Source organism: Pinus tabuliformis, chromosome Q (assembly GCF_031772625.1).
Source record: "Pinus tabuliformis cultivar Carrire ecotype Pingquan chromosome Q, CPIR1, whole genome shotgun sequence".
NCBI lineage: Eukaryota > Viridiplantae > Streptophyta > Pinopsida > Pinales > Pinaceae > Pinus > Pinus tabuliformis.
Window position 1 is genome coordinate 514,820,943 of NC_142296.1, and position 17,672 is coordinate 514,838,614.

Consider the following 17,672-nt stretch of genomic DNA (forward strand, 5'->3'; position numbering starts at 1 on the left):
ACATATTGAACTCAACTTTAGTTGCTCGAGCTGCTTAGCCGGGTCACTTGCTGTTTAGCACGAGCTCTCCAAGCGGAGAACTCACTGTCTTCGGTGGACCACGAGTGCCACCCTATTGAGGCTTCTTTCTATCATTAGAGAATATTTGGTGCATTGGAGGAACTTTCTAGGTGAGGATGCCACCTGGGAGGGTGAACACATACGTGAGCATCCAATGGTGAAGTTGCTTCGGGACAAGCAACATTTGGGAGGGGAGGACTGTAATGCCCGTTCATAAATTAACTCACCTTCTTCGATGGACCACGAGTGCCACCCTATTGAGGCTTCTTTCTATCATTTCGGAGATTACAGGTGGATATTCAGAGCACCCAACTCAACTGTCATTCAGTTAGTGCGTACTTTAGGAGGACGCAGTAGTGGAGCACACAGTAGCTAATTCAGTGGCCTTCCTTGGAGCAATTGCCAGAGGAGTTTGGGTGAAGGAAGTAGAGGGGAAAAGTAGCCTTTGGGAGGATTTTGGGAGCTGGAGATTCTTGTTTGGGAGCAACTTGATTGCCAACACTCAGAGACAACACAGGATTTCCTCATTGGCACACGTGGGTATTCGTGGGTCAGTTTGTGAAGTGAGTATTTGTAAGGGAAAGTTCAGGGAAGATTATCTCATCTGTTTTTAGTTGTTTGGGAGGGATTATTCAAGAGTTACATGCAGGCCGTACCTTACAACAGTTGGAGGAGAATGAGGCTCTTGGCAGGCCAAATTTCCGAGGTCAAAACCAAGCCAAACCCTTTTTGGGTTTTGATGTGTTTTGCTTGAGGAGAGTGGGAATAATTTGGTAGAATTTTCTGAGCACCGGAGACGGGGTTTCCAACAACATATTTGTAGCATACAAAACAATTTCACAAGGGCAACACAGGGTATCATTGCAGCAACTATTTCTACCATCTAGGCTTGACATACCAGCACTTGGGCTTGATCACGCTTGCCTTTGAGGCAAGCCCAGGTGCACCTCTTCCACATTATTGTACTTTGCTCCCAACTCATAATAAAATGACTCAGTTGTTGGTTATTTCTGGACTTTCTATGGGTGTGCATTGAATGTTTCAATTTCATTGTTTGCTTTGCATATGACTGTTTTTCCTAGTTTGGAACATTACATAAAGATAACATGTCCTTGTCTGGATGATGGCTTTTGGTACCTTCAAATCTGCAATGTCACCGTAGAGAAGAATTGTCCATTGGTTTGTATATCATGTCCGAAACATCTAGAGAAGTCATATGCAAATTCATTTGACTTTTACAAGGTTGTTTGAGTGTTGGTTGTAGGTAATAGATTGATGACAAGGAAAAGGATCTCATACAATTGCACTGGTAAATCTTTGGGCTTTATTTATTTAGTTTTTTAATGTTAGTTTAGGCTAGGACTGTGTAATTGATGTTTGATAACCAGGGATCCAGTTAGGTTGTTGCATATAAAAGCATATGTTTGATTCTTTTGATGGGGAAGTAGATGAGGAACTTTGTGGATTTGAGTTCTTTGCTCATTCCTAGAATTTTGTGAGATGCTTGTACAAATCCCTGTTCTAGAGGCAACTTCGACAGAAACTTTTCCCTAGCTTTAAACCAACACATTGCATATATGTGTTTTTTGAATTTTGTACTAATGCAACTTTGTTTGATTAGGATTTGACGCTAGACCTCTAGTGCCTTCTGCTGGATGTTGGTTGAGGTTTCTGCTTGCTTTAATGGGATCTGCATTTTTCTCCAATTCCTCTCCTTTGTATCCCATATTTCGCAACAATTGTGAACCAACAACTTGGGTATTTTTCTTGATCTGCTGAATATGCATCTTTCTTGTTCACAAATATCCGCCTTAGATTTTGAGTCTTCAAGCATGATGGTTGTATCTTCTTGTCATTATTTATGCATCATCTATCTAAAGCTTCTTTTTCTGATCTTGAATTTCAACGTATGGTTTTGCATGTTATTACTTCCCAAGTTATTGAGGCGTTAAAGATCTAACCACATAGTGAAACCTGTTCAAATATGTAACTAGGCTCGGTCTTCATAATGACATATGTAATCATGATTTTATGTATTTAATGAAAAGACAAAAATAAATTTATTATTGTTATTCTTGAGGCATGGGTTTCATGCTCAAGGGAAATTTATTTTTAGGTCAAGCTCCCATTGAGAGCTTCTAGGGCTTGTCATTGAGTCTACAAGTCAAGAGAGTCATTGTCATGTATGGAAGACCCATTTGGGCATGTTACATATTGTAAAGAAAAAATTATTTGAGTCAAAAGGCCCTCCAAGACCTCGTCATGTTGCAAAGATCAAGTTGGCCTACTTGAGTGGACAAGTCGGCCTAAAGAGAGCGATTTGTACCTTTCAAAAGCCTATATATAAGAAGGAACTCAACCTCATTTGGAAACACTCTCAAGCAATTTCGATCTACTCAAAATAGAAACTAGAAAAGGACGAAAAAGAAGAAGAAGAAGAGCAAGATCAAAGTTTTTAGGCCTTTTTCTCTCTCTTGTGTTAGGGTTTCTACAGTTGTTGGGCATGTCAAAGTGTTGTTGGGTAAGTCAAAGAGCTGTTGGGCATGTCGAAGTGCTGTTGGGAAGAAACTGCCAGGTCAAAGTTCCAGAAGAATTTGCTGGGCATGTCAAATTTCTAGAAGAATTTGCTGGGCATGATGAAGTTGTAGAAGAATTTTCTGGGCAGGACGAAGTTGCAAAAAAATTTGTTGGGCATGTCGAAGTTGCAGAAGAATTTGTTGGGCATGTCAAAGTTGTAGAAGAAGCTACTAAGGATTGAAATTGCAGAAGTTGCTGGAAAGCAAGAAGTTGAAGTTGTAGAAGAATTTGTTGGGCATGTCAAAGTTGCAGAAGAATTTGTTGGGCATGTCAAAGTTGCAGAAGAAGCTACTAAGGATTGAAATTGCAGAAGTTGCTGGAAAGCAAGAAGGGTTGACTTTGTCTTAGAGAGTCTTGGTCAAGGGTTGTAGGTCTTGGAATTCATCAATTGACGATTCTATAAGAAGAAGAATTCTTGTGGGTTTTCCTCTCAAGTGGAGAGGTTTTGGCCCTGGCTGATCGCTTATATGCTGATTACTGTGTCCTATTGTTTCATTGTTCTTTATGGTTTGGTATTTGTTTGATGAAAATAACATAATAATAATCAAGGTGAAAAAGAATCTAATCAAGATAAGTAAAAAGACATCACAAGCAATTATCAAAGTAAGAGAAATCACCTAACCTAGCTGCCCTACATTTCTCAACATAAGGGCAACTTGGAAAGACTACCCACTTTCAAGTTATTATTACTTTCCCTCTCTTTAGGGTAGTTCTCCCCAGCCTAATGGATAAATGAATGGAAGGCTGTCTAGGGCTTGACTTAAATCTGGTTTCTAGTAAAATTGCAGCAGTAAATTCCATATTTATAAAATAGGAAATAAATGATTGATTTTTGATGTTTAGAGGTGGTTGAATGGGAAGACAAGTGTCTAGATTCCAAATTGGGCAGATGGCGTTAGATGGCAGTTTTAACAGTGTTATTAGGACAAATGAAGCTGCAAAATGCATGATACGACAATCCTAGTGTGGCTCAAGCCCAATGTCGAATATTACTAAGGAAGGGTTCTACAAGGGATGCACCTTCAAGTTTAATTTGAGGGTGTGTTGTACTAAAGAAAATAAACCACACAAGTCTTAAGAAGTTAGATGCAATGAGATTATTTCCATTAACAAAACAACAAAGAAACTAGAGAGGAAAGATCACACCTAGTTTTCTTCCAATGTGACAAATGTACGTTTCTCTTGTGGCCCCATGTGCAAGCTTTGTAAGCAGAAAATCAGCAATAGTACTCTTAAACAATAGCCTCACATTAATAAGAAAACACCCATATATTTCCAAAAGTCTTAAATAGAAATTTAGCAACAAATCTGCAAGATTACATGTTTCATCAACAATTACAAAGGTGGGTGGCAAGGGGGTGGGTGAAGCCTATATAATATAGAGTACTAAACTCAAGTCTCCTCAACAATAAAATAATAATATCAAGATTAAAAAACTAGATCTAACCTAGGAATGCATAAACAATTATTATCCACCAACTTGAATGGACTAGTCAAACAATTGATCTGGATTGGATCATTATATTGTTTGTCATCCATCTTGATGCATTTAGAGTGGAAAAAGGGGAGGAATCAACTCATGGGACCTTTTTTACCAGCAGGACCTAGTTTGGAAAAATTGGGTCTGAAACCTTCTGGGAGCATTTTGAGGTTTGCCCCTTGAAGTGTATTGTTATTCATTGACTTTTTATCATTTTCAAGGCATTTACTTCATAACAAAATATGGGATTGTCCCTGCTTTGCTAAATCTCTAGACTAAGACCTTTGGCTCTGATACCAATGTAAGCAAAAGAGGCAAAATTGAAAATATGAAAATAGAAAGTTACTTTCAAAGAAAGAAGATATTCAAATCCCCAAAAGGGGACACATCCACTTATGTAGGTCACAAGTTTCCATACATTTGGGTTGACCATCTACGTTATTCAATGACATGCACAATTTTAAGATAAATCACTCGGATAAAACCTTTGGCTCTAATACCAATGTAGTATAAAAGAGGGAGAGTGAAGATATGAAAATACAATGTTTCTTTAAAATAAGGAAGAGATATAAATCCTCCAAAGACAACGCATCCATTTATATAGGTCACAAGTTACCTTACATTTGTGTTGACCATGTTAAGCATAAATGTAGTGGTGAGCAAACGAAGGAATTTTAGGGTTGGTAGGACATTGCAAATGATGCTAGTGGATATAGATCATTAGCTAAAACACATAAATGGGTTGTCTAGCAATAGAGAAGAAATCTTTTTTCTCTGCAGAAATAGAGACAAATCTGCCACTAATATATTGCCTAATCCTTCAAAAGGTACCTTGTCCCAAAAAAAAACAGGTTAAGTTCTGTGGCTTAATGGTGATTGGAATGGATGAAAACTTCAATGCAATGTTGCACAACTCGTACTCGTATAAGACTCGTATGGCTATTGACTTGTATAAGACTTGGGAACGACCCGTGTAAGACTCGTATAAGACTTGGCAAAATACAAAAAAAACTTAAAATTTGGTAAATCGTAAGCACAAAAAGAAACTAATGACAATTCCAATCCTTATAAGATATAAAAACCACAACATATGCAAAAATTCATAACACCATCTCATATGTATAAAAGCACAACATAACATATTCAATTTTTGTAAGCAAAACATTTAGATACTGAATACGAAAAGGAATCATGATTCCATAATTCAAATAAAAAATGGCAGCAAGTTCAAAATTCAAATTTCATGTCATAGAATGATTGTCTCATAACAATCTTGCGTCTCGTCACTCATGGATGACTACGCCTACAACAAGCCCTCATGGAGCTAGTGACAACATCAGAAGGCTGAAGCAATTGTGAGGCAGGTGTATTTGGAGTCTCCATTTGAGATGGCAAACCAGAGAGATCCTCGGTCTCTTCATCAAGCCAACTCAAATAAGAGACTTCTCCTCCACAACCCATTCTGACTCTAAATCAATAGTATCCAATAAAATTGGATCTGTATCCTTTGGTTTCACTTGTTTTGTTAGCATTCAAAGGTTGTATTAGATGAAAACCAACTCCTCCAACCTCTCATGCTCTAACTTGTTTCTCTTTTTGCTGTGGATGTGCTCGAACACTGATCAATTGCGCTCACAAGAAGAAGCACTGCATGGTCGACTCAGAATTCTGATGGCGAATTCTTGTAATTCTGGTGCCTTAATGCCACAATCTATCCACCAAGCAGTTGTAAAAAAATAACAACAAAGATTATCAGTTTGCAATGCCAAACATATGAAAGAGAACTAGCAAAATTACAAGCTAAGTTCTAACAATTTGAACTTACAAGGCATTTTCTTTTCCTTGATACGTTGGCTTGAGTTGAATCCAAACATGCCAGATGCTTCCTTGTTCATATCTCATTGTATGATGATTTTGTCTTGAATATCTTGATCTGGGGACATCTTCTCATTGCATATCATGACACCTCGCATCACCTCAGGATCACTTTGAATGTTAGATCCCTAATTGCAATGGTGAATGACGTTGCCTATCCCACTTGGAATCAATAATTTTCCATAAAGGGAGATATTTAGATTCATTTCCCTTATAGAAAGTCTTGATGGCCTCTTTGGCCCTGTCCATGCCCTCATAAATATATCCCTTTGCAGGTTCCTCTCCATCCATCAATTTCAAGACTTTCACAAGGGGCTCAGTGAAGCTGACAATCTCAGTGACTTTGTCCCACAAACTATCACCAAAGACAAATGCTTTCACAGACAATGCTTCTGGTTTTGTGCGATCTTTCCAAAATATCCATTGCTGGCTACAAAAAATTCTTCTCAAAGCTTGGTATTCATACAAAAGGCTTTGGAGGGAAAGAAACTTTGTAGCAAACCGTGTGACAGTTGGGCGATTAAGCTCACCATGTGTGAATTCTCTCACAAGGTCCAACACCCAAGCATGGTTATAAATATACTTGGTAATTTGCTTGCACTCTTGCACAACATCTTGCACCCTCTCCAACTTCCCAATGTCCTCTAGTATCAAGTTTATGTAATGGGCAATGCATGGAATCCAGAAAATGGTGGAATATTTGGCACAAAGCAACCTTCCAGCTGCCACATAATTTGTTGCATTGTCCGTGATTACTTGGACAACATTTGCAATCCCAACTTCCTCCACCACATCCGCCAACAATGTAAAAATCAAATGTGCATCTTTTACATGTGCAGATGCATCAATGGATTTTAGGAACATGAGGGCAAGCTACAACAAAATTTATTATTGTTATACCCCTTTGATCTGTCCACCCATCAGACATAATTGTACAACCTGTATATTTCCTTGAGCTTTTAATGCTGTCCAATTGTTCTTTGACACAATCAAGCTCCTCATCTAGCTCTTTCCCCCTAAGTGCGTTATAAGATGGGGCTTTGTATCCAGGGCCAGCATTAGCAATAACATCCACCATGGGCTGATAAAAATAAGACTTTGCATAGTTGAATGAAAGATTGTTATGGTACCAAAACCTCCTCACTGCCATATCCGCCTCCTTCCTCTTCTTTTCATTAAAACTCTCCAAGGTTGGCTGAGATCCTGGAGTTTTACAAACACTGAATAAAAAAGAGGTTATACTCTTGTTTGGCACAACACTTTAAGAGGAGTTACCAATACTTGCACTTTGAATCTGTGGTTCACTCTGAGATGAAGATTGACCTATCCTTATGATCTCAACCTTCTTGTTTGCCCTCTTAGAACTTTCTTCTTTAATGGCTTCCAAAGGAGCTACCATTTCAGTAGTGATTTCATCAGGGCAATGTTCACAACATCCCGCACCATTCCCAAGAATTTTAGCTAGGTGGTATTTTACCCTGTTTATGTCTGCATGCATTGTGGCATTGCAATAATTGCACCTGACATGGTGGTCATTACTGGCAATGAGTGGTTGACTATGTGCCCATGCCAGATCACGAGACTTTCTAGTAACATTTGGCGGCATGGTGACGAAATTTGGAAGTTTTTTTTTTTGTTAATTAATATTCTGGAATCTGCAATTCTAAATTCAATAATTTAAATGTAATCTTTTTTGTCTCAATTTTTTTAATCTTTTTCTGTTTCATTTTTTTTTTTTGAGTCCTGACCCTGTGCGTCGCTGAGAAACTCAGCCACGGGCCCAAAAAAAATTAAAATTGAAAATTAAAAAAAGTTAAAAAAACGAAAAAAAATTCATGTTTAAAAAACATAATTAAAATTGAAACCAATTTTTTTTACATAGAAACCCAAAAATCATTTAAACAAGCAATCCAAAGTTTGGTCATGAAGGCTACTTGTTTGTGACGAAGATCCTTTAGCCTCTTGCAAGAACTCCTTCACTTGTCATTTGAGTGTTTGACTCATTTCTATGAGTGTTGAAAATTAAGGGTCTCGACGGGTCGTATGAAAAACTCGTGGGTCCTATACAGGTACACGGGAATCCGTGGGTACGGGTTTAGGGCGTGGGTTCTATGCGAGTGACCTGTCTTGCTATAGAACCCGCTAAGACACACAGGTATACTTGTGGGTTGTATATGGGTGGTGCTACACTGCTTCAATGTTGTATGGTTAATGTCTTCAAGAGAGGGTTTCATGAACAACACTGTTTTTCCTTTGAAGCAGGGAGTCCCATAAAGGATGCTGTTTGTCTTTGTGATATTCATGTATTCTTTTTCTTCTGGAATATTAAGGTGTATTTTTCCTGAAATTTTGAGCTGCCATGTATATTGATTCTTTCATACCTGGGGACTATGGTGTAAGGTTGTTGTTTTGATGCTATCTTTCCATTTATTAGTCCATTTGTGTGCAACATTTGTACATACAGTAATGGCCATCATATTGTGACTTGGATTTTTAGAAATATTAAATAGATAAATTATAAATCAATGGATGATTTCTGGTTGCCACATCAAATCTTGGACATGGAAAGATAGTTATTCAATGCTTGTTTTCTGTGTTTTTCTGATGACGATTTTGTCTCATATACAATGGTATATTTCTATCTCACAACTACTCATGATAAGTATTGTTTCATTATAAGCGAATAGAGTGTGGCTTCTGTAGGTTTCTATTTGTTTTGAATTACTGATCTATTAGCAATTTGTTGAAATTTGGTACTGGAGGACAGGTGGTTCCCTAAGGCTTTGATCTTTGCCCTAGGGAAATGTGTCCAAAAGAATTTAATTTTTCTCCTAAAGTGACTTTATAATTTTTGTAAAGTCAAATCTAATTTAAAAGTGACTTTAAGTGATAAAGTTACTAAAGTTTAATTTTAAAGTGACTTTAATAAAGTCAATGTAAAATTAGAAAGGAAAAGTCACTTTGGAAATAAATGACTAAGTGAGTCTTTATTAAAGTGGGGTGAATTAAAAAATAGAAAGCGAGATTTAAATGAGCATTTAATCTCAACCCTAGATCTCAATCTATTTCAGCCATTGGATTTAAGGATTCCGCAAAAGTCACTTAGGGTTAGATTAGAGGAGGAAAAAGGAGGAAAAGGTCATTCATTCTTTCATGAGCAGATTGAGAGAAGGAGAGCAAGAGAGCAAGGGAGATTTCTGGACAGTGAGGAGGAGGCAACAACTTGGCACACATTCCAAGGCAGCATTCCAGCAAGTCCGTACAGCTGAGTTAGCACACAGTGAAGGGCAGCTTTTGGACATGATTTTCTAGAAAGGCCGTACAACAGTTTTGGCTCAGATTCCAAGGAGGCCGTACAACAAGTTTGCACAGAAATCGAGGAGCAGAAAGTCTGAAAATTGCTGGCATGTTTTTCAAGGGAGGCCGTACAGGAAGTGGCTGTACCTTGGCATGCATTTCTAGGCAGAAATCCGTACACTGTACTGCTGTTTTTTATGCACAAAAATCGAGGAAACCATACAGTAGCATTTATGGCAGCTTGCACGCTTTTCTAGGCAGGCTGTACAACAACATTTAACGCTGAAATTTGGCACAAAAATCGAGGAGGCCGTACAACATTTATTGCTGTTCAGTTTTGCTGTTTGCAAGTTTTTCCAGTTGGCTGTGAGGCACGGAAAACGAGATAAGTTGTAAAAGTTTGCTTGCTGATTTTTTTGCTGAATATTTTCTCACTGTAAAAAGCATTTTCCAGAAATAAGGAGCTTTCGAACTGGTTTTCCCCAAGAGTTGTAGGGGGTTTTTCCAGGGTCACCTTGACCAAAAATCACTGTGTTTAAATGTGTTGAATGGCTGTTTGTATGTGCTGATTTTTATTTCTGCATTTTCCAGCATTCTGTAATTTTTCCAGAATTTGTGTTTTCAACAAAATTTATTTTCCAGTTGTTAAATGTATGGATATGGGAAAGGGCATTTAACTATTTTGAAGAAATAACGTGAAACTGAAAACCGGGGTGGGAAATGAGAAATTCTTACATGGTATCAGAGCTTGAGCGCTGAAGTGCAGTTTGGGACAGCAAGGAGGAAAATTACAGCCTGCTGATTTTTCACTCAGAAAATTCCAGCAAGCTGATTTTTCACAAACAACAGTTTTATCCTTACTACAGCAGTGCTATTTTTCAGTTTTAGGACAACAAGATGTCATTGGGATTGAGGGTGGAGGATAGGTTGGATGGGCATTCCAATTACAGCGTTTGGAAGGAGAGAATGCAGAGCATCTTTGAGGAGGCAGAAGTCTGGGACATCATGGTGCATACCACACAGAACCCTGTTGTTGTGCCTATTGATGCTACTCAGTTGTCTGCTTATAATAGAAAGAACAACAAGGGTAAGAGACTGATTCTAGACGGAGTCAAAGACCATTGCATTCCTCATGTGAGAGGAAAGAGAAATGCCCATGAGATGTGGACAACATTGTCCAATCTCTACCAGAGTACCAATGAGAACCGATAAATGGTCCTGAAAGAGAAGCTGAAGACCATTAAGATGGGCAATGATAGTGCAGCTGGATATCTCACAAAGATTACTAATGTGAGAGATGAGTTGGCAGCAGTTGGAGAGGTCATTCCACCCAATGAGTTGGTGCGGATTGCAGTGAATGGCCTCCCTTGTTCATGGATGAACTTTGCTGATGGGGTTTGTGCACGTGAGACCCTTCCCACATGGGAGAGGTTTTGGGATAATTGTATTCAGACAAAGATCAGGAAAAGTCAGCTTGGGGCAGCGAAGCCAGTTGAGCAGGATGATGATGTAGCACTGTTGGCAAGAGGCAAGAAAGGAAAAGGGAAGAAGCAGGCTTCCACAAGCAATGGTGGGGGCAAAGGCAAAGGTAAAGGTAAACAGGGTAACACATAGAAGGACTATTCCAAGGTGAAGTGTTGGAATTGTCAAAAGATGGGACACTATGTAGTTGTGTGGCCAGAGAAGAAGAAGAAGAAGGGGAAGAACCAGAGCATGGCAGTTTCAGCAGAGGTTGAAGACTTTGCAGATCGTTTTGACCGGGAGTTTGCGTTCACTGCGTGTAAGTCCTCTAGTGTAGGATCACCTGCCACATAGGTTCAGAGGGAGCATGCTTTTCCCTTGATTAGCGGAGCATCTTCGGGTATCTGGTATGTGGACAGTGGGGCTTCACGTCACATGACAGGAGTCTGTAAGTACTTCTCAGAACTTTCAGAGAGTGGCACTGATATAGAGGTAGTACTCGGTGATGACAGAGTTGTTAGAGCAGTCAGTGTGGGGACACTGACATTTCAGAGGGAGTCCAAACCTCCCTTGAAGGTGTCAGATGTTCTTTATGTGCCAGGGATGAGGAAGAACCTCATATCTGTCTCAGCTTTGGAGGACAGAGGATATGAGGTACTGTTCAAGGGAGGACAGGTGTTGATGTATCCCAGGGGCACTCCAGCTGATTCAGCTAGAGTGATAGGTGTACGCCATGCAAAGGTGTACAAGTTTGCATTCCAGCCCCGTTTGGCATTGAGGAGTAGTACCGACAGCAGCGCTAGCAGTTCTGAGCTGTGTGAGATTTGGCACCGCAGGATGGGGCATATGTATCATGGAGCCTTGAGGACCTTGCAGAAGATCACTACAGGTGTGCCAGATTTCAGTACTGATCACTTTGATACTTGCAAAGGATGTGCGATGGGCAAGTTTGCCAAATCCCCTTTTCCCAGCAGTGACAACAAAGTGACTGGGATTCTTGATTTGATTCATTCCAATGTGAGTAGTCGGATGTCTCATGTTTCCTTGAGTGGATATGAGTACTATGTTTTATTCATTGATGATCACTCCAGGAGGACCTGGATTTATTTCTTGAAGACAAAGAGTGAGGTCTTCAAACGGTTTCAGGAGTTCAGAGCTCTTGTGGAGACACAGATAGGTCGGAAGATCAAGTCCCTGAGGTCGGACAATGGGGGAGAGTACACCCTTGGAGAGTTTGTTGACTATTGTGCGGTGGCAGGCATTAGGACGCAGTTCACTGTTCCTTACAACCCCCAGCAAAACAGGGTTGCGGAGAGGAAGAACAGATCCATCGGAGGGGCTGCCAAAGCCATGTTACATGATCAGGGGTTGCCATTGTTCTTGTGGGCAGAGGCCTACAACAAAGCTGTTTATTTGCAGAACAGGAGTCCGCATCGTGCCTTGGGGCACATGACTCAGGAGGAGGCTTTTTCTGGGAAGAAGCCTGATATTGGTCATCTTCGTATCTTTGGGTGCATTACATACTCCTACATACCCAAGGAGAAGAGGACCAAACTAGAGCCCAACGCAGAGAAGGGTATCTTTGTGGGCTACAGTGAGACCTCAAAGGCCTTTCAGATTTACATTCCTGTACAGAGGAAAGTTGTTGTCAGGCGGGATGTGAAGTTCGAGGAGGACAGGGCCTTTAGGAGATCACGGGAGTTAGAGTATCTGGATCAGCCAGACCCTCAACAGCAGTTGAGTCAGTCATAGGGATCCAGTGGGCAGGGATCAGGAGGATCCAGAGGTACATCTATGAGGATGTCAGGTCCGTCAGTGAGCAGTGGCTTGCCGAGCCAGAGGGGTGGTGCTCTGGGCAGCATGTAGAGCAGTTCACTAGGGAGTCCACTAATGGATAGTTCACATGGTACCTCAGCGTCTACAGGTATAGGTGCAGGCAGGAGGACAACAGACAGACAGTCAGGAGTTCAGGCTCCTGATGATGATGAGGAGGAGTTTCATTCTCCAATGGGAGAAGTACGCTCAGGGAAAAGGAAGCCCAAGTGGCTTCAGGACACCTTGAGAGATGCCACATCTGTTGCTGAGCCTAAGAGGCCGGTCAGAGAGAGTAGACTACCTGATAGGTTTTGTAGCTATATGGCAATGGCTACCAGCATCCTTGACTCTGAGCCTTCTAGCTATGAGGAGGCAGCTAGCCAGCAGGTCTGGAGAGAGGCCATGCAGGAGGAGTATTCTTCTATCATGAAGAATGATGTTTGGGAGGTGGTGCCGAGGCCTGAGGGAAAATCCGTGGTTACTTCCAGATGGCTTTACAAGGTAAAGCATGCTGCAGATGGCAGCATTGAGAAATTCAAAGCGAGGTTTGTGGCTAGAGGGTTCTCCCAGGTAGAGGGAGTTGATTATGAGGAGACCTTCGCTCCCGTGGCTCGATATACTTCGATCCGCTCCATTATATCGATAACAACAGAGATGGGTTGGAAGATCCACCAGATGGATGTGAAGACTGCATTTCTCAATGGCTTCATACAGGAGGAGGTGTACATTGAGCAGCCACAGGGCTTTGAGGTGCATGGGAAGGAGTCCCATGTGTGCAGACTGAAGAAGGCCCTTTATGGCCTGAAGCAAGCTCCCAGAGCTTGGTACTCCAGGATAGATACGTACTTGCAGGGGATGGGTTTCACAAAGAGTGAGGCAGATCCGAACCTTTACTATATTGTGATAGGTGAGGAACCTCTCATTCTGGTGCTGTATGTGGATGACTTGGTCATTACAGGTGCAGAGAGACTCATAGAGCACTGTAAGAGAGATCTTGCGGCGGAGTTTGAGATGAAGGAAATCGACTTGATGTATTACTTTTTGGGTTTGGAGGTGTGGCAGGAGGAGGGGCATTTCTTCCTGGGGCAGGGGAAGTATATTGTGGACATCCTTGGCAGATTCCACATGGAGGATTGTAAACCCATGTCGACACCAATGATCACCAACTGAAAGAAGTTTCATGCTTCAGATTCCGAGTTGGTGGATCCCACATTGTACAGGCAGCTGATTGGTTCCTTGATGTATTTGGTCAACAGTAAACCAGATATTTGTTTTGCAGTCAACACGATGAGTCAGTTTATGTGTGAGCCTAGGAAGGTTCACTGGGTGGCTGCAAAACACATTTTGCGGTACTTGCAGGGGATAGTGGATTATGGTCTGGACTACAGGCAGGGGGATGGAGTGAGATTGGCAGGTTATACTGATTTTGATTGGGCAGGTTGTGCTTCTGATAGGAAGAGCACTTCAGGGTTCTGTTTTGGGTTGGGTTCGGCAGTAGTGTCATGGTTCAGCCGGAAGCAGCGGTCAGTAGCATTGAGTTCAGTGGAAGCAGAGTATATGGCAGCGAGTCTAGCTAGTTGTGAGGCCATCTGGCTTCGCAAGATGTTGTTTGGCTTATTTGGTCAGCTGTTGAGACCTTCAGTGATTTACTGTGATAATCAGAGTTGCATTAAACTCAGGGAGAATCCAGTATTTCATGACAGGTCAAAGCATATCGGGATCAAATATCATTTCATCAGAGACTGTGTTCAGAAGGGTGCTGTGAAGCTTGAGTATATTCCCACTGATGGGCAGGTTGCAGATATTTTTACCAAAGCCTTACCACGGGGCAAGCATGACTACTTCAGAGACAAGATGGGTGTGGTGAGGAACACCTTCCTCAGTAAGAGGGAGTGTTGAAATTTGGTACCGGAGGATAGGTGGTTCCTTAAGGCTTTGATCTTTGGCCTAGGGAAAAGTGTCCAAAAGAATTTAATTTTTCTCTTAAAGTGACTTTATAATTTTTATAAAATCAAATCTAATTTAAAAGTGATTTTAAGTGATAAAGTTACTAAAGTCTAATTTTAAAGTGACTTTAATAAAGTCAATGTAAAATTAGAAAGGAAAAGTGACTTTGGAAATAAATGACTAAGTGGGTCTTTATTAAAGTGGGGTGAATTAAAAAATAGAAAGTGAGATTTAAATGAAAATTTAATCTCAGCCCTAGATCTCAATCTATTTCAGCCATTGGATTTAGGGATTCCCCAAAAGTCACTTAGGGTTAGATTAAACGAGGAAAAATGAGGAAAAGGTCATTTATTTTTTCATGAGCAGATTGAGATAAGGAGAGCAAGAGAGCAAGGGAGATTTTTGGACAGTGAGGAGGAGGAGGCAGCAGCTTGGCATACATTCCAAGGCAGCATTCCAGCAAGTCCGTACAGCTGAGTTAGCACACAGTGAAGGGCAGGTTTTGGGCACGATTTTCTAGAAAAGCCGTACACCAGTTTTGGCTCAGATTCCAAGGAGGCCATACAACAAGTTTGCACATAAATCGAGGAGCAGAAAGTCTGAAAATTGCTGGCACGTTTTTCAAGGGAGGCCATACAGCAAGTGGCTGTACCTTGGCACGCATTTCTAGGCAGAAATCCGTACACTGTACTGCTGTTTTTTCTACACAGAAATAGAGGAAACCATACAGCAGCATTTATGGCAGCTTGCACGCTTTTTTAGGCAGGTCGTACAACAACATTTAACGTTGAAATTTGGCACAAAAATCTAGGAGGCCGTACAACATTTATTGCTGTTAAGTTTTGCTGTTTGCAAGTTTTTCCAGTTGGCTGTGAGGCACGGAAAGTGAGATAAGTTGTAAAAGGTTGCTTGCTGATTTTTTTGCTGAATATTTTCTCTCACTGTAAAAAGCATTTTTCAGAAATAAGGAGCTTTCGAACTGGTTTTCCCCAAGAGTTGTAGGGGGTTTTTCCAGGGTCACTTTGACCAAAAATCACTGTGTTTAAATGTGTTGAATGGCCGTTTGTATGTGCTGGTTTTTATTTCTGCATTTTCCAGAATTCTGTAATTTTTCCAGAATTTGTGTTTTCAGCAAAATTTATTTTCCAGTTGTTAAATGTATGGATATGGGAAAGGGCATGTAACTATTTTGGAGAAATAAAGTGAAACTGAAAACCGGGGTGGGAAATGAGAAATTCTTACACAATTAAGGATTCATGCTCATAGCATCAGTAGAGACACAAGGAGAATGCTTGTTTTATCAAAAAGGGAATCATTGATATAATGAGGTAAACCACCTCTCATTCATACATTAAGTAGTGCTATCTCATTGTCCTAACTATCATCACTTAAACAGTAATGAGACCGTAGTAATCTTTAGTGACCTTTCTTACACACATTAGGGTTCCTAACAATATGCTGAGTCAACTAGTTAACACTATCAGTGGATCTTGACTGTGGGTTTTTAAAACTTCGATGATGAATTTTGGAGTTACTTTCATACTACATTGTTAGTGCTTAATTCGATGGTATTCTTAGTTGGAGTTTGATGCATTTGGGTTTAGTTTTTAGTTGTAAAGGGGGCATTGTTCAAGTGAATGTTTGTTGGGTCAGTGTTTGAGATTACTTACCACAAAGTGTGTGCTTTTAAGGCAATTGAAATGTGGAGGGGCCGAATTCAAGTGCAGGTATGCTTTTTGTTCTCTTGTAGAGTGCAAAGAATCATGAGCAACATAAATTGGATGTCTTTTTCCCGTGTCTTTTACCTCTTACCTTGTTGAATCAATGTTTTAGGCTTGACCTATGTGCTGGATGGAAAAGTGAAGGAAGCTGCATCAAATAATTATGTGGTATCAATAGTTGTAACAGTAGAAATTATATGCTATGACTATGTCACAAATCTAATATGTTTGATTACCTTGAATACACATCACAAACTAATGTTGCTTATGGTTGTCTCTGAGCTTAGTTTTCATCTTATAACAAACCATTTTGAAAGCAAAATTACAGTTTTTGTTTGTTTTTTTCATTCATTATTGGCATAATTATGGTAGAGCTAAAAATGTTCTATTTTGATTTATGTGCAACTTTTAGTCTACACAATACCGTTTCCTCTGCTTTCTCAGGCCTGTCTGAGGAATAGTTTTCACTATTTGCAGTTTTCTTTGACCTTCCTTACTCTCTCCAGTTTCTGTTATTAACAAAACAATAGAAGAAGATAGGTGGGATGTTCCAGAAGTTCCAATGGATGAAGACTAGTGGCCGAATATGATCATAGCTCATTTTTGGGACCACCTGTGGAGGCTGCATTTTGATTTATTATTTGCACTTAATATGGCTTGTAGACAGAATGAAATTCTAAACTATGGGCATGACATTCATTACTACTGTTATTAAATAAGGAGAGTGCTTTGACAAGTGATGTATCCTTATGTGTGTATGCTAATTGCCATTGTATCATAAAATTTTGACGGGAGGAGTAGGGGCTGTTGAGTTTGATTTCAAATTAACGAGCATCATTTGCAGATTTTGTTACGAGTATAATACGAGAGCAATCAAATTTTCTCTTTTATATGCGTGCAATTTGTCTATAGAATGTGGAATTGTCTTGGCAATTAAATTTTAGCCTTCGTCCAGTGTGGGGCATTATTAGATGTTTCCCGTCATTTTCACCGTCATATCACTCTATTAATGTAAAATCAGTAGATTCTGAATATTTTTATTATCTTCAATAGTTTAGTTTAGATTTTAATATCACTTTACTCTTTAAATATTTAAATATGTCAAATGCTCTCGCAAAAATATATGTTCTCATTAAATTTTTTATCATTGAAATTGTGTTAAATACCACATTGAATACTTGACATTGGATGTCAAGGTTTTGTCTTCACAATCTCGTATAACAAGTTATTTCAGTTTGACGGCTCTCCTTTGTATAAGAGATCGAGATATAAAATTGCCACAAAGATTATCGTTTTAAATTGATATCCCTCCTACGGATCAGTTCTCCCTTGATTGAGGTTTTCAGGGGCAAAGAATGAGAAACTGGATTTGATAATCTACAATATTTGGCTGGAAAAGATCTCAATGATGGAGGTTGGAGCTGGATGTCTAAATTCTG

The 17,672-nt window shown here is 40.0% G+C and overlaps 1 protein-coding gene across 1 annotated transcript in view; it reads left to right on the plus strand.

Annotated features, from left to right (window-relative positions):
* The window catches only part of LOC149220419 (bystin-like), an 81,842-nt gene extending 64,719 nt beyond the window's left edge, over nt 1–17,123 (plus strand). The window contains exon 5 of the mRNA XM_089387091.1: nt 16,731–17,123. Coding sequence (XP_089243217.1) covers nt 16,731–16,810 — 80 coding nt within the window. The 3' untranslated portion in view covers nt 16,811–17,123. The remainder of the gene's footprint in view (nt 1–16,730) is intronic.
* Nucleotides 17,124–17,672: the final 549 nt, after the last annotated feature.